This window comes from Diadema antillarum, unplaced genomic scaffold (assembly GCF_040938485.1).
Source record: "Diadema antillarum isolate AM-2024a unplaced genomic scaffold, OU_Dant_1.0 seq00000324_RagTag, whole genome shotgun sequence".
Lineage (NCBI taxonomy): Eukaryota > Metazoa > Echinodermata > Echinoidea > Diadematoida > Diadematidae > Diadema > Diadema antillarum.
In genome coordinates, this window is record NW_027271343.1 from 245,593 (window position 1) to 266,276 (window position 20,684).

General features: G+C 38.7%; 1 protein-coding gene across 1 annotated transcript; it reads left to right on the forward strand.

Moving 5' to 3' along the window:
* The first annotated feature begins 235 nt into the window (after positions 1 to 235).
* LOC139730635 (uncharacterized) lies at positions 236 to 8,899 on the forward strand. Its single transcript, XM_071641492.1, has 4 exons — positions 236 to 749; positions 6,219 to 6,327; positions 8,080 to 8,219; positions 8,252 to 8,899. The coding sequence occupies exons 1-4, from the start codon at positions 470 to 472 to the stop codon at positions 8,863 to 8,865; spliced, it is 1,143 nt and encodes a 380-aa protein (XP_071497593.1). The 5' UTR covers positions 236 to 469; the 3' UTR covers positions 8,866 to 8,899.
* Positions 8,900 to 20,684: the final 11,785 nt, after the last annotated feature.

Genomic DNA, 20,684 nt, shown 5'->3' on the forward strand with positions numbered 1-20,684 from the left:
AACTGTTAGTTAGTTATATTCCAAGTCAACGTTAGATTTTAGAACAGAAGCAGCTGTTGTTAGGATGCCTAACAAAACGGGTAACTTAACGGTTAACGTTAGATAGCGTTAATTCTAACGTACGGTAAAGTTTGTTTAATAGGTAGGCACCTTGGCCGGTATTCAAATCCATACTTAAGTTAAGTCTGTTATTGAGCTTAGGATTTTACTTGGCTAAGTAGTTTACTTAAGTCGTATTCAAATGCTGAGCAAAGATTTGGCTTAAACTTAGCGAAGATCGATGACATCGCCCGAAGATAAGTTTTTTACTTATGACGTCACAATTTTTGCGCGATGTCTTGGCCAAAATGGGCAGACGATCACCGCTGCGCTGTGCGACGATTTCCTATGGGAAATTACGTGTTAATTGTTTTTCGCACAAACCTTGTCTAACGTATGTATTCCTACTCGGAGATCATAGCTATCGAAGATGATGGAAGGCGACGAGAGAAGAAAAAAGAATTTCAGTGAAGTGGAGAAATATGAGCTGGTGGAGGGGTATAGGGAGTTCGAGGCCGTCCTAAAACCTAAACTTGGCCAGACCGTGACACATAAAGATAAAGAACGGGCCTGGGCGGCAATCACCAGCAGGGTGAATGCTGTATCAAGGGTGAGGAGGTCGGTGCCCGAGATTAAAAAAAAATGGAACAACCTTTCCAGCACTATGAAAGAGCACCGTTACCAGGAAAGACAGGAGATGTCAAAGACAGGTATGTTGATTTATTTGATTTATTGAAATAATGAGGTGATATATAAGTAATATGTTACGTGAATGTAGAGAGGAACATATGGAACAAATCGTAGATGGCGCAGTAAGAATAACAAGAAAAGGTCAAAATTGGGTCAAATCTTGCGCTTGCGCACAGCAATTTTAGCCCTTTTCACGATCGACCTGAAGCTCTGCGCTGTCTGTGAAACTGCTCACAAATCACGGTTTTTGTCGGCTGCATACAGTATCAATTTTACTTTTAAAGACAAGTTAGGTCTAGACTACTCCGTCAAAACTTCCAGCAAGCGAGGACGATTTGTATCAGCTTATCTTTCGATTGTTGGATTTGTCAGTACAGCTCGGGCTCAAGGCGCAATTCAACCATCACTCTGTCAGTCATCCTGCACGCCGGGCCACTGGCAGCGCTGCCCCAGTTGGGTTCATAGGGTGTTCGGTGAAAGCCTCTGCATCATGCATCATCAGTTGCTCCTGTGCAGCTGCATGCTGTGATTAAACTACAGTACATGTAACCCACATACTAGTAGACTCTAGTCTCCTGTTCTGAGTGATACTAGTTTGAGGGTTCTTCGGATCTCGTTCAGCAAAGAAATAAAGCTAAGTTTTCATTCTACATTTGATTTTTTTTTTCAACATTGAATATGTAACGGGCTATAGATCTAGTATTGTTAGCCTATGCATGCACAAAATGGCCAAATACAAGTCAAGGGTAATCGGTAATGAAGTAATGTGTGGTGCTTCCATTCATTTTTGAATATCTGTTTCAGGAATACTTTCTAAATGATCAATGCAGCTTGTTCGATTCCATTTTCAAACAAATATGATTTTTGTATTTTCTACAGTGTAATTGAGGAATCACAGTTTAACAAGTTAGAATTAGGTCTAGAACTAGTGTTCTAACCGTTAGATCTCAATCTTAAGATTCACAGAGTATTTTGGATGTGTGATTGATGAACTTCTAAATATTTTTGTATGTGCACATTGACCGCATACTGCACATATTATGCAAATTAAATTATGCACGTTTTCTTCGGTATGTATCACTTTACAACTACAAACTGCTGAACGGAAACTGGGACATGTAGATGTACGGTATTTGTAAGAGTTTAATAATATACTGTCTAAGTTAGATTTAGGGTTAGCCGGTATAGCCTGAAGTTAGTGGCGTGGCAGTGTTGACCGATAAATATGTCGAATTGGTCGAGGAATTTCACTTTTTTTTTTCCGGTATTGACAATAGTTCTTCATTTCCTACCACAGCAGGGCCCTGAAGCATTTCTTTAGGTCCCAATTCCACGTTGTGAGGCAATGTACAATTAGTTTGTACTGATACAGATTGTAAATATCCACAGCCCTCGTTCACAATTCCCCTCCTGACCAACAAATGTCAATGAAAAAAGTGAAGTTCCCTGACTAATCGAATCTGACATATTTATTGGTCAAGACCATAGACATATCAATTAAAATTACTAGACGGAAAGCTTTGTGATACGTCAGCATGTTAAGCATTGTTCTCGGACCGGCCCACTGGAATCAATTGAACGCACATATAGAGGGTCACTGAATAGCTGAATAATTCATCGTTAGTGGACGGTGGTGACGTCACGGGCATACATGTAGCTGCGTTGTGTGTGGCGCACAACAATAAGACCAGCACGTATCAAGAACGAGGCTCAGGCATTCAGTAATGACATTGGTTAGTTTTGTGTGTGTGTAATTTGTAATCATGAATGATAATTTGTTTACAAATTCGATATAAACCTGTGACCTATTTTCTTTACCTGTGATCACGTGAGCATTCGCAGTTCGCTGACCCAACAGTTTTTCAAATTGCGTCGCAGTAATTAAAACAGTTATTGCGCGTATCATCTAACAAAATGAATTATTCAGTGACCCTCTATTTGTGCGTTCAATTTATTTTTACAAAATGGCAGGGCTTGACCCCCCTGGTCAAGACTCAAGTGGCAGTGATGACAGGATCACATATACATTGTGTTGTGATGTGCATGATATAGACATGGAATGGTGTATGTATTTATCACCATTAATTCATTGACAATCACACGAACCAACAAATTGGTCCCTGTTGGGCGCAAACACAATTTCGAGGAAAAGGAGGATAAAGTTTGGGCGGGTTTCGTATTTGTTTTGTACATATAAAATGAACTGTATGCTATAAAGAATATCCCTTGTAAGAAAGCCTGAATTCTGCTGCTTACTATGATGGTAGTATAAACCTTATACAGTCAAAAATTTGATTACTTCAGCAATGTAAAGTGAACCTCGTTACATGCACTGTGGTAAATGTAATGATTCAATGGTTTACAGACCGGGAAGTTAATGTGCATGATCTTCGAACCGTCGAATCACTAAGATTGCATTGGATAGCAAATGATGAGCGAGACTAGAGACTACATGTAAAAGTGGCAAATGCTAGCCCTAACCCTATCCCTAACCCCACCTCTGCAGGCATAGGTATAATTGCATTACACCTATGGCTGCTTGGCATTAAGTTCTGTAGTGAACTAATACTGAATGAAAAAAGAAAATGAAATTCTGCTTTTTCCTTAAAAAAGCAGTCATTGACATATTCAATGTTTCAATTTCAATAAAACTTAAGATAAATGTGAAGCAGTATAAGTCAAGAATGATTTGGTTTGTAAAAGGTTTTGGACTGTATTGTCAGATATTTTTTGTAACTGGTATGTTTTTAGTCAAATAAAAGTAGAAAAGCAGGAACAGAAATAACAGTGTTTGGGTGTACCTCGGACATCAACTTCATTTGGTAAAATCAAATATCAATGGCATTTTCACTTGGAGAGAATTCACAGATTTGTTTTTTTCCATTTTTCTCAGTCCCACCTGTGCTGTGTACCACACAGTTGTACCATGGACCTACTACAAATGGACATTCATCACTCGTTAAGTAATTCATGCACCTGTTTCTGTCAAAAGCGTCACAAAAACATTTTAAGCGTGCTTTCCTGCTTTGATCTTACCATCACCGCCGACAACCAGCCTGGATAAAAACAAGACGACGCTTTGATAAATCTAAAAACTGATGCGCAGAAGATAGTAATTCTCTTAAATCAAGAAAAATGCATGTGCAGTTGTAGTGTACATTGGGGAATTATCGCTCAAGTAATTTCATTTGTGAAATGCGCGTACTTTACAAGAGAAAGCAATTATTTTGACAGGTTGATTGTGATTTGTAATCTAATTTCCCTCATTTTTCGCACATTGTTCCAGAGTAAACATGGACAGTAACCGTAGATGACATGTATGTCTTGTCATTAAGCCATGTTTCATGCTTGTCCACAAGTGTCTACTTCAGTAATTTTCAATTTTGTGGCAGGAAAACTGTCATGTTTTCGGGTTTGCTGCTCCCTTTCATCGGTATTTATTCAAAGGCAGTTGAGTCAGAAAAGGTACCTCAGCAAAATAAGACTGCAATGAGGGAAATGGTTCTTTTGTCAATGACCATGCACGATTGCACAAGCGTCATTATCCCAGCACCTGAATGTACGCATTAAGATGCACATAATCAGGTGGCAGCGGTGATGATGGGATCAAAAAAAGACCTTCGTTTCTAGTCCATGTATAGTAGGTCCATGGTTGTACATAATAGCCAACAGTGTACACGTGCCCTAACCCTACCCTATACCCTAACCGTAACCGTAACATTAACCCTAACCTACTTTCCAGTCTTTAGTCTTGCTCATCGTCAGACGCCCGATCGCAGTTTAGTGCGTGCCGTCACAAAGGTGAAATCGCTCGTCTAACATACTTATGAGCGTTTCTGTGTTTGTGTGAATGTTTACGTGTGAGTGTATACATTTGTGTGTTTATATGCATATGTGTGTATGTGTATGTGTTTCAGTGTATGTGTGTGTGTGTTTGTGTGTGTGTGTGTCAGTATGTGTATGTGTGTATGTGTCTGTTAGTGTGCTTACAAGTGTATATGATACGTGTGTGTTTGTGTCCATGTGTGTATGTGTGTGCATTTGTGTCTGATGCGTATGCATTTATGCATGTGTACGTGTGCGTATACAGTGTGTATGTGTACATGTGTGTCTGTGTGTATGGTGAGTTCTACATGTGTGTGTGTTAGTGTTTAGTTTGTGTGTGTGTTCGAGTGTTTGTATGTGTGTGTGCATATACAGTATGTGTATATATGTGTATGAGTGTGTCTGAGTGTGTGTATATGTGTGGTTGTGTGAATGTGTACAGTATGTGTATGTGTATGTTTTTGTGCGTGTATTAGTGTGTGTTTGTGTTTGTATATAGTAATATACGTACAATGTATATGCATGTGTGTGCGTGTGTGTGTGTGTGGGCGAGCATGTGTGTGTATATTATGTTTATGATGCAGGTTTGGAGGCACGCGCACATAGTACATACACATGTTTCGATTCGCGGTCAGGGCCAAATTGTACTTGCAATTTTATCTTAATTGACATTATATTATGACTTTAAAAATTGAAACAGAATAGTCTTTTGTTTGAACTATGTAAAAATGGGAAAAAGTGAAAATCCAATATGTTGACCATTTTTGATGGATTCGTCGGTTCATGTGATCGTCAATGAATTGTTTCGCAAGCTAGAATGTCAGTTTAAAGTATTTGGATGTAGGCTTGGGCCAAAAATTTGAATATTTGCAAATAACAAGTGTATGGTGTTAAGGAAAAAGATCTTCATGCATAATATATAATGGCCCAGACTCCAGCCAGTCAAATTTATAGCTGATCAACATATATTTGAGGACATTAAATTAATAAGCCAGTTCGGAGAAAGCTCATGTGCACATGGGTACAAATGACCTTTCATTTTTCGCAGTTGGTTAGGCACTTAACTAAATTCAAAGTGACATAATGCAGCAGCTTGCCCAACGTAGCAATTTATGGAACTCGTATTCTAACAAAGAATGAACCTGTGTAGATGAAGTGACCAGGATGGTTTGTCAATCAACACTTTGGGAAGCATCTATTTCATTGTGCTGTTTTGAATACATTAACAATCTTTTTCTGTTAACATTGCCAAATACCAGGCTTGCTGTCAGGTGGATGTACTGTCAGGCACTATTTATAAGGATTCCACGAATAATCATAACATTACATTTGCTTATCTCAGTGAAATAAAAAACCAGCTTGTCTCTCGGTACAAATGACCTTTTTCTGCTCATGCTCAAACTGGAGCTCTGAACTGGCTTATTTTACTAGACATTTTAAAATTTCCTTATAACCTGGGGGCCAATGCAATAATGAGAGGAGGTATCTGCCATGTCTAAAAAGTAATGTCACACGCACAAACACACACACACACACACGCACATGCAAACTTAGCTCAAGAGCTTGTTATAAAGTGATTCTCATCTGAAATCGGCAGGACGTAGACTATATGTTTACAAAGTTATCGTCACCTGTGTCTTCTGTTTTTCTCATGTTGATTTGAGGTGGTGGAGGACCGGTCTGTGTAATGACTGACATTGACGAGAGAGTTGAGAATGCCATTGGAGCCAACTCAGCAGCCTTGATTGGCATCCTCAATGGAGCAAATTCCTTGTAAGTTATTTTTTCAACCAAATCTCTTGGAGTGAACCTGAGTTTCTTGTTTTGTTATGTAAAAAATAAAATCCAATCATCAATGAGTATGATATTGTGTAAAGTCTTTATAACAAGGACCTCCTTAACAAGGAAATTTGGGTTATTGTATTAATATTCTGTTACAGTGTACTGTAAAACGAGGAATTTTCGCGTGCTCTTTAATTTCACGAGCGCCAAGATTCGCGAAATTAAAATGCACGCGAAAGTCCTTGTTTACACTATATGCATTGAATGCCTGTGGCACTTGGAGAATATTTAATGCCATGAAAAAGGCTGTCGGCTCCAATTTGCGAAAAATTCATGCCGCGAATATATCATGTTTTACATTATATCAGTATTCAAGAAATAATTAAAAAAAAATAATAATTTCATTTTTATCTCAGAAATATAGGTATATATATTTCTTTATCCGATATTTTGTTATGTCAAATCTCTTTCTATTGAATTTGCACTGTATCAGTACAAAGTGATTCAAAATTTAATGTACAAGATGTATAAGATCTACAGAATTTTTTTTTTAGGGGAATACATGTATGAAAATTTAATAAACATTTATAAATGAAATTTTAATATGTCACATTCTGGGGGGGAGCATTTCCTGCTAACACATTGTAATGATGGTATTACAAATTGTGTTGCTATGATATAACCAACTCATTCGAATATTCATAAGGAAGGGTTAAAGCACAGAAATGGTTTTGGTAAGTTAACTTCAAAAAATAAAACTTGTTCAGTATTTGATAAAGCTCTTTCAAATAAATATTTGTAACAACTTTCACGCTTGGAACTCAAATAAGAATTACAATGTAACAAATTGATAATAATTAGAACTTGCAAAGTGCAGATAACGCTCATTTTTGGGGGGGAAGGCCCACTGAACAATAAAAAAAATAAAAATTAAATCATTTTAGATACAAAATAGCAGTATCAAAGCAAATCATGACTCCTTGATGAATTGCCTTTATAATCATCAAATATCTAATTTTCTTTTTAAAAATTATATCCAATTTAATAAAACTATCATTGTATTTTAATAAAATTTAAGTGAAATGTGAAATTAAAAATATCCGTACTAGTTTATTGATTTGATTTTTGTCATAGTTGGCCTATTGTATAAAGGGAAATTTCTTTTTAAAAAATGACTTGTTAATGGTACCTTTTTAATGATAATATTGACTGGCCTGTAAGAGATAGGAGACTATATTGCCCAATTTGAAATCAAATATTGCCCAAGCAATATTTGTGGGCAAAATTTGATTTCAGAGAGGGTAAAGATATAGTCTGTCTGTTTGAAGGCCAGTCAATACTACTATTATTAAGTGGAAATCCTGAAAATTGTGTCAAATGATTAATAAAATGAATGTAGAACCGAAACAATAACCACCGCTCCCTTGATCATACAACTTGAATGGACGTATGACATAAACAATGGGATATGTGTAGTTATGAATCAGGTACACGCTATTAAAGCATGGCTGTATGCAGCAGGGGGAAGGGGGGGGGGGGCATTCCCCCCCCCCCCACGTAAATTTTCAAAATTATGTATTTTTATTAATAATCATTTTAAATTTCTCTCAATTCGCCCAAAATAGGCATTATATTATTCAAATCTTGTAAAAGCTCTCAGAGCTACAACTTGTACAGTTTACTGTTTGTGGAAATATGGCAATATTATTAAAACAATTTTGTGATTTCTCACTTTTCTTGCAGGCGTGGACTGATACCAGTCCGACAAGCTGCATCATCAGCTGAAGTCCCACCACCACATAGGAGAGCCCCATCACCAGCAGCTGGAGCCCCACCACCATCACCACCACCACTACCACAAGCTGGAGCCCCCCCTGCCACCGGTAGCAGCTGGGGCCCCCCCCGCAACCGGCAGCTGCAGCTAGAGCCCCCTTGCCACCACCAGCAGCTGGAGTCCCTACGCAACCTCCCACAACTAGAGCCCCCCTGCCACCGACAGTACCTGGAGCCTCCTTACAACGAGCAGCAGCAAGAGCCCCCCTGCCACCAGCAGCAGCTGGAGCCTCACCACAACCGGCAGCAGCAAGAGCCCCCCTGCCACTGGCGGCAGCAGCTGGAGCCCCACCACAACCATCAGCAGCTAGAGCCCCCCTGCCACCTACAGTACCTGGTGCCTCCTTGCAACGGGCAGCAGGTAGAGCCCCCCTTCCACCAGCAGCAGCTGGAGCCCCACCACAACTGGCAGCAGCTAGAGCCCCACCACAACCATCAGCAGCTAGAGACCCCTTGCAACCGGCAGCAGCTGTTGCCTCACTGCCTGGGAAGTCAAACAAGAGGCGTAAGTCAGAGGGCCAACTCTACAACACATACCTGGAATGGGAGATAAAGTGCTCTCAGGAGAAATTCAAGAAACTTCAAGCGGAGCAGGCGAAGTTGGAGCTAGAGAAGGAGCTGCTCACCTTGAAAATAAAAAAGGTGAAGATGGACATTGATGGAGAACACTTTCTCCGGTCTCTTACTGAACAGTAAGGATGCCAAGGGTGTGGCAGTCTATGGTTAGGCCCCCCCCCCCCCCCAAAAAAAAAAAAAAAAAAAAAAAAAAAAATTGTATGCCCTATGCGACCAACAGAAAATCCTGGAAATTTTGGCTCGGGTTTTTTATTTATTTATTTTATACTATTTCAATTTTTTTTCCCACAGTTTTCATCTTCTACAAATTTGTGATCTATTTTTAACGCAAAATGAAAAATGTGTTTAAAAACATAAATACCTAAAGAAAAACAGATGAAAGAAAACAACAAAATACCGACCCTCTTGGATTTTGGTAATTTGTACTTTTTAATAAGGTCAAGCAAACATATTTTTTTGGGGGGTGGCCTTTTGCGTAGACGCTTGAAATGTGTATCACCTACTGCCAATTGATATATCTTGTTCATTTGGTCATCATTAAATAAATGACCTCTGTACCTTGGCCTGGCAGGGGTGTCACTATTGAAATCTAGAATGTATGAGCCCAGTCTCATTTATGGTTTTGCATATGTACTCTCATGTTGAAAGATGTGTATGTAAGTATGCTCCCTCTTCCACCACACCTGGGCATGTTTCAAAATTGTTGATTTATATCCTTTGGGATCATGGGTGGGCTCAATTACATTCAAGTTACATTTCTGATTACATTCCAGAGATGATTCAAGGACTTAAAAGACTAATAGTCATTACAATATCCTGCCAAAGCAAAGCTACATTGTAACCTATTGTCCTGTTAATGGTAGAGGATCCCATTTGCAGGTTTAAAGATAAAATGGAGTTCCTGTTAAGGTGCATTTCACCGAGTGAAACCATGATTCAAAGTATCAGGATATAACTGCTAGTCAGTATGATGCTTAGGGAGCATTATAACTCATGTTTGATTACTAGAACGTCAATTTAGATGAGAACTGCAGTAGTGACTCTCGCAAAATAACGGCTCGTTTAAAACGGAAGGATTTGGTCTCGAGCGCATGATTCACAACGCCCCCTTGCGGTCCCGAGAAGAAAGTCGGTTTTCGGATACTACTGATACTATACTACTTACAGAAGTCTTGAGAGAGCTCTGTGATATACTACTGAAGTGTACTGTACACAAGCGCGACCGCATCCCAGAGGCTACGATCCGCGATCCGTTTATAGCAGAGCAAGCTGTCGACAACTGCGTACATTGTGTGTATAGCCACTGTGTGCGTTTTATGTCCGACGTCCAGTAGTGTACGATCGAACGATACCCCTGTGCGGTGTATGTTGTGTGTACGTATCATGGGGGCATGGATGGGCCAACCGTATACTGTGCACGTGGGTGGCCATGAGCATGCTACAGTACCCATATTGTACACATGCCCCACGCGCTTTCCCCACTCTTTGCCTTCCACCAGGGAGGTGAGACCTCCCTGCTTCCACCAAAAAGTCGATACTCTTTGCTAGTCATGCTTCCACCAAAGAGTGGATTCAGTCCACTGAACAATGTAGTCCGTGGCGATATCGTACTGGCTTCCGTTCGCTATGACAATGCCAATCACTGTACTAGTGGATGGTACATGCGTGGCCATGGCAAGCGAGCTGGCTTCGTTCGTTCGCCCCGTTGCAAGCTACTAACGTATTACACGTATTATGTACTTGGGTACTGTTAGTATTCATACGACCAGCTGCGAGCTGCGTGTTAGTGGACTGTTCTGCAGATCTATATAGAGGCGGTCCGAAATGCATGTTCAATTGCCATGTTTTCATGCTATAATAAACAATAAGATTCTCTCGCCATATTATGTGTTGAAAAGAACAGATAAAATAACTGAAACAAACAATCAAAGGTAGCCCTCCCATTTTTCTTGTTTTTGTTATTCTGTCGATAAATGAGCTTCCAAGTAAAAAAAAAAAAAAGAGTAAACAATAGTGGGCCTGTACGTTTTGTGAAGGACATGTTTGTTGTTCGTCGGGTGATTTGTTGACAGGCCATGGACCTAATATAGGCCTACTAGTACAAGGACATTCATAGTACACATTTTTGCACACGCATAATACCTTCCCTACAGGATATACCTGTCCTCTACGAATACCGATCCCTTTTTTTTCCTTCTTTTTTTTTTTGTGCTCTGGAATATGCTACGGAAAAGTGAAATATTGAGATCACAAGTGACAATCATTCTTCCATCATTTCTTTTAAAAACTGCCTGCTTTTCCCTAGCGAAAGTGTTTGCTTTGAGGTATGATTTCCTAACATACACCTCAAGACTGCACATTCATTTCATTTGATTTTTCTGCGTTATTTTCTTCTGCGCATATAGTTTTAGATTTATCGAATCTCCATCTTGTTCTTCTCCCGGCTTGCTTGCGGTGACAATCATGGGATCAAAGCAGTACCCTAAAGCATGCTAAAACTGTCTTTGAGACGCTTTTGAGATGTAGGCCTACAGGTGGCCGTGCATGATTGACACAAAATTTCTCATGATCTCAGGTATTGCTGCTCCTCATCATCTGTATCTATTCAAAGACATTTCTGTCTGAAAAAGGCACATCTGCAAAACAAGACTGAAATGAGGGAAACGATCCTTTTGTTAGTGACGATACATGATCACACAATCAAGTAAAGAAAAAATGCCAAGTAAACCTAAGAAAGAACAACAGCTCTCATGTATTTATTACTGATGATCATCTACACAGCCAAAGTTGCCATGCAGTCGGTAGATGTTGACGCTTCCGCACGTACCACATGCTGTTCATTTCTAATCTTAATTTTTTTATTTAATTTTTTAGTTGCATAGGCCTGATTGTCAGAGAAAGACATAATCCGAAATCGAAAGGATTTTTGTTTTGCTTTTTTTCTGTTTGTTTTTTTTTTACTGATTGTTTGTAATTTTCAAATTAGTGGGGCCTATTGAGATACGTTTTGCGATTGTAGGACATGTTTGTTGTTGGTCAGGTGATTTGTCGAGAGAACTGACAACCAAATTTGCTAATCCTGTTTGTGTTATTGTCGTTTTAGGGTTTTTTTGTTGTTTTTTTTTTATTTGTTTGTCCAGCATGGTAGGGCCTACCTGTGTTCTGTGCGTAGTTACTGCGGCCGGCGTGTAATGGCGACAGGGTCTTGTTCAATTTGCCATGGTTTTTACACTATATCATTTATGATGAAAGAAAAGCAATTCTCTCGCCGTAAGTGCTGACAAGCCAAATCAAAAAATCAATAACAATCTTTGCATCGTTTTTGCCAACTCTGTCCATAGCCTAAATGAGCAGTCCAATAAAAAAAAAAATGCACTAAATATCGTCAACTAAACCTACAGAAGTAAAAACAGCTTGATGATCTACACACGGTCAACGTTGCCATAGTTGACGCTTCAGCCTGTATATGCTGAGCATTTCTTTCTTAATTTCATTCCTTTTCTTCTTCTTTTTTTCTCAGCGTACTTTTACTGATTGTTTTTTCAAATTAGTTGGGCCTATATGCGTTTTATGGAAGACGTGTTTAATTGTGTTTTCGTTTTGTTTTGTTTTGTTTTGTCAGGCGATCTGTTGACAGAATAATATTGATGACCACTAATCCTGTTTTGATTACTATTAATATTATTTTGGGTTTTGTTGTTTGAAATCAAAAATTGTCTGCACTTTTTTTTCCTTTTTTTGGCCGATTATGTCGATAAATCAGCTGTCAAGTAAAAAAAGAAAACAATCGCCGACTAAACCTAACTAAAACATCAACAACAAACCAACAACAACAAAAACAAACCCAGCTCGGTTGTTTTATGATCGTCTATACACTATACGTTGCCAGAGTTGGTGCAGTACATGACGCTTGGCACGAAGCATTGATTTTATTCAAATTCATGAAATTCTTCCGTCGAGATGTTTTCATTGCAGCTGATTGACAAATTGCCCTACATCGACGTATATCAGTTGCAACGTAGCATTTATGCTTGACATTTTTCCATTTGTCCATTTTTTCTTAGCGTAAATAGCATAGGTCTGAGTGTCAAAGAATTATATGGATTCCGAAAGGTTCGGGTTATTTATTTTGTTGTTGTTGTTTTACAGATTTAGTAGGGCCTATATGCGTTTTGTGCAGAACGCGACAATGTTTTTTGTTTGAGCAGATGATTTGTCGACAGATTGTACAGAAATGCTAATCCTGTTTAGATTATTATTGTTTTCGGGTTTTTGTTTTCGTTTTTGTTTGTTTTTGCTTCATTGCTCCATTCACGTGGTACCTGTGTACTGTGTGCAGTCAAAGAGTGTGTGACGGAACTGTGCTGCAAGATGGTATACATGTAGCGTTCTTCTAGAATAATGTTCAATTGCCATGTTTATATGCTTATCGAAGAAAAACACTTCTCTCGACATATGTGCTGTCAGGTCAAGATTTAAAAAAAAAATGAAAGAAATTATTTTTTAAAAAAGTCTTCACAGCCTTTTTTTTTCTTTTGCTCATTCTGACAATGAATGGGCTGTCTAGTCAAAAAGAAAAAAAAAATCGCTAACTAACATAATATAGAAAATCCGATTGTTAATGACGATTATCTACATGGTCAACGTTGCCATCAGAGTAGGCATAGGCCTATCATGGATATTGACGCTTGGCATGTAGCATTTTATGCCGGACATTTTTTTCTTATTTTTTTTTTTTCGTAGCGTAGTATGCGCAGGCCTGATTGACCAAGAAAGACGTATTCCGAAATGTTATGTTTTCTAGTTGTTTTACTGACTGTTTGTTTTTACAATTAGTAGGGCCTAATATGCGTTTTTATGTATAACATGTTTGCTGGTTGTTTGGGCAGGTGATTTGATGGAATTGATTACCACAGTCATGTGCTGGTTCTGTTTGTATTATTTTTTGTTGTTGTTGTTTTTGCTTAGCGGCCAATTTTGTGGAGAGAATTGGCAGAAAAAAATTAATGTGAAGAGGACTGGTTTGTTTGCTTATCAGGTGATTCTGTGAGACAATTTTGTCAACAACAACAACAACAAAGCAAATCAAAGACCTCTTCCATCTGTGATTGTGCGACCGTCTTTTCCCTTTTTTCATGATGACAAATGTCATGACAAGAGCATAATCTTATGCAATCTCTTTCACATAACACAATCCCAATGGAGATCGAGGGGGCTTCGTGTTATAGTAAGCTATAATCAGTAGTGATCGAGGTGGCTTCGTGTTCGACCGGTATAACAAGCAACGGTGGACAGCTCTACACGTATGCCATCAGGTATGTATCACACGTATATATATATATATATATATATATATATATATAAGATAAGATATATATATAAGATATATATATTGCATCCTTTCTTTTTTATTTCTTTCTGGTGCCCCACTCGGGATTAATCGGCTGAATAGGAAAAAAAAGGCTCCCCCATGCATTTTTTCCCCTTCAGTTTCTCGTGCCACCAATGCCCCCTCGTTACGGGGTTGTTTCCTTCCTAAAAACAAATATCAAAAAATAATATACCCGTGGTCACTGCAGAACCTTGATGATATACATTTTAAAAGAAAAGAGAACTAACTATACCCTATAGGGGGCATGGGGGCAGTTTTCTTTCGTTGTAACGAAGTTTCGTTATAACCGAACAAATACAATATTACACGAAAACAAGGAAACCACGCATATAAATTATGATGTTCTGTTTGCTGAATACACTGGAAAGCTATGTAAAATGGAATGGGACCTTTTAAATTTCGTTTGAATATTACAATTAAAAGAGAGCATAAAGTTGTTTGTAATGTCCGAAGGTTCGTCGATCGGAAATTAAAATGATCAGGTTCGTCATTCCAAAGGTTTGTAATTTACTAACTGAGAAAGGATCACTATTCCGAAGGTTCGTTGTTGCGAAGGTTTTTTAATCCGAAAATGTAATAAAGTTTGTCATTCCGTGGAAGGTTTGTTAATTAAAAAAAAAAAACGACACAGGTTACGTATTTCGAAGGTTCAGTTTTCTTATAAGACGATTATAAGGTTTGCAATTCCTAAGATTTGTTAGTGGACTTACCTTTTCTTTTCTGGATTAACGAAACGTTTTTTGTTTGTTTGTTTGTTTTGGGGTTTTTTTTTTGTTTTGTTGTTGTTTTAGGTTGTTGTTTTTTTAATGTTCCAATTAATGAATGTTTGGAATTCCTATCATTTTCGGACAAACGCACCGTCGTAATAATAACCATATTTTTATTTTTTTTTTTCGGAATAACGAATCTTTGGAATAACGCCAAAATGTTCGTGAACAAACACTGTTTCATTTCCGAACTAACGGACATTTAGGTGTATCAGAATCTTTGTGTTTTGTAATAAGGAACCTTACTCAATTTCAGATTATTGTCAGATTGTTTAACAATAATGCAAGTTCTCCTCGAAAACTTGTGCGTGACACACGGATCGAAAACGCAGTATTGTGAAGCATTCGCCCACGCAGAGACGCTATAAATGCTTGTTCCGCTACGTATTTTCGGAAGCGATCCGCATTTCGTTATAACAGAGCACATTTCTTTTGTTTTTCTTTGTCAGTGGCGCTCGGAAAAGACTTCGTTATAACGAAAATTTCGCTATAAACGTGTTCGTTATAAGCGAATTTTTTTAACACAGACTTTAATGGCGAACATTTTGGGAACAGAAGTTTTGCTTCGTTATTACCGTGTTCGTTGTAACGGGAGTGCAATGTATTGCAAATAAGCCATAAACATCACATCTCATTATTATTGTCATAAATTATCAGAGGATTGTAATTTCCTGTGCACATATCGTTATGTATGTTTTTTATATTGTTTTTAACAGATTGAACAACGCTCCGTAAAGACATGACATGCTGTCCCTATATAGCACCAGTAAATGAACGTCACTGGAAACACGTCCTGATGAACTTCAAGATGATGTCAAGTCAAGTCGCATCAATGATCATTGATGTACCGCAAAAAATATGAATAACACATTATCCCTTCCCACACATTGTCATAATAGGAAATTAATCATGATGACGTTATTTTGTTTTTCTTTAATCCGGAACAACAGAGAAAACGTAAACTTTTCACCTTTGTCACGCTGAGTGAAATAGGTCAGCTTCTAATTATTTTCAGCATCCAGAAATGTACGGTATGACATTAATTTTGGTGAATGTATGTTACTAAAATTTGTAGATTCTTTGCAAAATGGTAACATCAAGGCGATGGAAATGTCCGACCACTATACCCTTTATACCATTGGCTAATGTTTCTTTTGTGTCCATGAGTATACGTATGTATCAAAGAGAGGTCAGTCTTTATGCTCCACTGACATTAATTCGCTCCGCGAGAATGTGCTCCACAACATCACCCCAACGACATCTGCTCCGTCGACAGTGATTGCTCCGCCGACGACTGAACCACCAACACTTGCTCCGGTGATGTTTCCTTCGAAGACACCACAATGAATTGTCCCGCGCCCCGGCGACATTTTACTCCAAGGATACGGCAATAACATTGATCTACCATTAGTTCCAGTGGAAATGGCTGCATTTCATTTACCCAAATTCTGCTGGCATGTCCTCATGAACGAGATCTGAAGATATTTTATGACATCTGCTGAACTCAGCTCAATATTGAAATTGTTCTTATAACTCACAATCTCATGTTCGCATTATATCTTGCCACATTCAAAAAATATGCAGGAATTGTTTTGCACAAGACATATAGTTGTTTCTTGAAATACTTGAGGGGTGCTGCCGATTATTTATAGGCAATTATTAATTCGTTTAAATGTTTTATTGGTTATTTAGAAGGCCTAGCTAGTATACATATGCTACGATTGTTTTGGTTTATAGGTAATGTTTAGGCACTAATCTTCAACCTATATCCGAAGAGTGTTCTTCGTAAAATAGCATTGCGTAAGCTTGTGATTCTAATTCATCGGAGTATCAAGCCTTTGTACTTCATTGTCGGATATCACCTTCGGAATAAACATTCTACATCCGGCACTGGTGGATGTTTCAGAAAATTATTGTCAGACGGGAGGGGAAATCTTAAAAGCAAAAATGAATGTCATTCTTAGTTTGATATGTTTCCCCTTGGGCAGTGGGAGATATTTGATTGTCTGTTAATAAATGATTCACCGTAAAGTCCCAAGGTAACAATGATACATTTCAACTATAATAACATGGTATTATAACCAAAGGTAAACGTATGGATTGCCCTGCTCGCAACTCGGCATTCATGGTCGTGATGGTCTTCCGAGGAATCCAATTTGACATGAATAATAAAATTGATTGAAACTCCATTTAAAATGAAACTCTTATTATACGCACATAATCTACACATAACGAAATCATAATTATACAAAACAGTATTCGAATACCACCCACGAACAGCCCTCTTCATGTAACATAATCATTTACATTACGTCGGGATACCAGATCACATACATTTTCATAACATCCAGTGCAAAACATAATTATTAATTGCTTTCTTATATAGGAATTACACGATGGTGAGGGTGAGGATATCATCCAAGGTAACAGTATTGCATAGATGCCCCACGATAGGCGAACATGCGTTTATTCTGTTCTTGTTTATTTTGACGTTGTTCATTTCTTTTTCTTTTTCTTTATCGAGCAACGAGAGACAGACCTATACTTCCGTAGTAGGAGCCTTAGTATTGACGGAAGGGGGAATTGGCGGGAAACTAATCTCCCTTTTTGACATCGTTAATTTCTTTGCACGGTATCCATTACTTTGGGGGATAAGTACACGTCATGTATAAGGTTCGTCAATCCGGGTCCCCAAATTCCTGTTCCAGATCCATTTGTTGCTCCGAATATGAAGGCGTTAGTTATAATCCGAACATTTTTATTCTGAAAACGAATTAGGTCCTATACGTGGTACGAAATTTATTTCGTTTCAGGATGAACGAACACCCGTGTTCGAATCAAGGAACCATAAAAATAACGAAAGTGTTTCTCTCTCAGAACAACGAACTTGCAGAGTGACGAACAGTAACATGATTTTCCCTTTTTATAATCAAGCACCTCTGAGTCACCGTCAGAAAAGAAAGAATAATGATAGAGAATCTTCCCCCTTTGGAGGGCAGTGGGATATATTTCAGGAAAGATATAAAGAAAATAGAAAAAATGACATTATTTTACGTCAATTGATTGAAAGAAATGTAGAATCAGGTAACGATTGCAATCCTGCCAGTGGTCTTCCCCGGAGTCTTCGACTTGAGCTCGCTTCGAAACATCCTTTTCATTCCCGCAGGCCCCAGACTGTTTATGACCTCAGCAGGAATGCGCCACCGCGCGGATTTGTGGTTTACCCCCCGCCCTCCCCCCTCCCCCTCCCCCTCCCCCTCCCCCTCCCCCTCCCCCTCCCCCTCCCCCTCCCCCCCCCCCCTCTTTGCCAAGTCTGTGGCACCTTGCTATCGTGGGATTTTGCTCTTTTCTCTTTTCTCCGCCAACGAAGTGGCCGGAGGCATTGTTTTCGGGGCGTCCGTCCGTCCGTACGTCCGTCCGTACGTCCGTCCCGTTTTGTTTTTGTCAATATCTCAAGAACCGTGAGGTGGTTTTGCATCAAACTTGGTACGAGGGTATATCCTGGGGGATAATACTTTGTTTGGATTTTAGGGTCACGGGGTCAAAGGTCAAAGGTCACAGGTTATTTTGTGAAAAAAGGTTGAAATTTCATGTTTTTCTCCATATCTCGCAAATGGTTCAAGGTATCTTCATGGAACTTAGTATATATATGAACCGATGGGCAGTGATTATCTAGGGAAGTTGGGGGTCATGGGTCAAAGGTCAGGGGTCAAAGTTCAAGGTCAACTCCTCAAAATATCACTACTTTTCTTATATTTATGCAATGCCTGGAGGATTTTTTTAACTTGATGTATGCATGTATAACCCAATATATATTCTGCGGGAAGTTTCGTGCCAAAAGGTCAAAGGTCAAGTGAAAGTGCTAAATTGCACTTCTTCCTCCATATCTCAAAAGTAACTCAAGGTATTATCATGAAACTTACATATTTATGCATGTTCTACCTAACAGTGATTCTCTTTGGAACTGTGAGGTCAAAGGTCAAAGGCCAGGTTTAGATAATAATATTTTACCATTTGATACTGAATTTATATTTTTTCTCAATACCTTGAAAATTACTCAATGCATAAACTTATAAAAGGGTCAAAAGTCCAGTAAAAATCATCAGTTCCCCCAAATACCTGCACTCTGACGTTTTAATCATTCATCCAATTGATAGTTCTAGGAAAGTGAACATTCAGCACATTTGTGGCAAACCTGTCATTTTAATATCTTGCCAATTGTGTGAAACTGTCATCACACATGGTCAAGACATTGTACTATAGACCTGCATTATTGCGGAGGCATACACCTGTCGCCGTAGCGACATTTTTTTTTTTATTTTTTTTTTTAATGAAGATGTTCGCACGCAGTGTCTTTTCCCCGTACTGCGCGTTCTGTTTCAATTCGTTTGGGTTGTAGGTTTTTTTTTTTCCTTGAATTTTCACTATGCCCTATAAACACGTGGAACACGCACCAGCCATACACCACAGGTAGCTCACCGCAATTTTTGCAGCCAAATACTCGACTTTGTCAACACGAAACCCCCTAAAACAATAAAGAGATGATGGAGTACCTTGTATCGATGCATAAACGAAATACCATTGATGGAGAATAAAATATTCTTTTAAAAAAAATGAAATAGAGTTCAGCCAACATATGAGTTTGTCGTCCCACAAGTTTTACACGTGTTTTTCACAAATTTGATAACACTTATATAGTTAGAACATGCATGTCGCCAATTCTCGAGGATGTCGCACACAATGTTGCAGGCTTCTGTTGTGTCGCACAATATTATTACAGCGACATGCTCATACCCGTGGCTACACTGGCGTCGTAAATAGGTAGTTCATAACTACAATCAAACTGAAGCTTACTAAAGTACTAGTATACCACCCACAAGATCTTGCGATATTCCTCTGAAACTCACAGAACTTGGATTTACTTATGTTACCTCAACCTCGGTATGCGCAGCTTGATTTTCCTCCCTTTGGAGTTGAATGTGGAGGTTTTGTGTTTCTCTGAAGGAAGAAGAGCGTGTTCGAAAGAAAAAAATAATCCGGTAAGTCCATTTTCCTTGAAAATCAATCGATTAATGATTTACACTGTCAATCTGAATATAATCTGTATGTAAAAATAAAAAATAAAAAAACAAACACGTAACTCGGATTATTTTCAGTCTAAAATCATGTTTTGGGGCCAATAGGCCACTTATCATAGGCCTACTATAATGCACCATCTGCATAATGAAAACACCAACGTAACTTTGAAATACAAAAAATAAAAAATAAAATAAAATAAATAAATGAATAAATTAGTGCAGGCCGAACTAAAGGCCAAAGAGTGACCTACATATCCTAAGCCCGCCGCACACTATTGGAATACGACTCACGACTATGACTGACCGACTTTGGATTTGAAAAAACAAAACAAAACAAAAAACAACTCGTTTATGCTGAAGCTGCTGTGACTTGTTCAGGATCCAAACTCTGTCAGTCCTATAGTAGTGAGTATGGGATGGGCTTTATTCCATCAAGGAGCTTCAAGCTCTGATTCCATCCTCGACTGTATCATGGAGCTACTGGCACTGTTCTCCACGATTGCGTCATAACGAGGCAGGGTTGTGAAAATGTGTCTTTCCCTCTTCCTCTCTCTCTCTCTCTCTGTCTCCCTGCAATCTGATCACTCCATCTCTGGCGTGGTTTCTTCTTCCTCTTTTTTTGTGAGTCTGACCCGACTCAAGGTCAATAAACGTTCGATCTATTTCAGTACCCGTGTCAAGACAGATGGACTGGAACACTCC

Excerpts from the sequence above, each read along its gene's own strand:
- LOC139730635 (XM_071641492.1), top strand. The coding sequence starts at position 470 with ATGATGGAAGGCGACGAGAGAAGAAAAAAGAATTTCAGTGAAGTGGAG. Across the intron at positions 750-6,218 it reads ACAGGAGATGTCAAAGACAG|GTGGTGGAGGACCGGTCTGT; the intron begins GTATGTTGATTT and ends TGTTGATTTGAG. Across the intron at positions 6,328-8,079 it reads CTCAATGGAGCAAATTCCTT|GCGTGGACTGATACCAGTCC; the intron begins GTAAGTTATTTT and ends CTTTTCTTGCAG.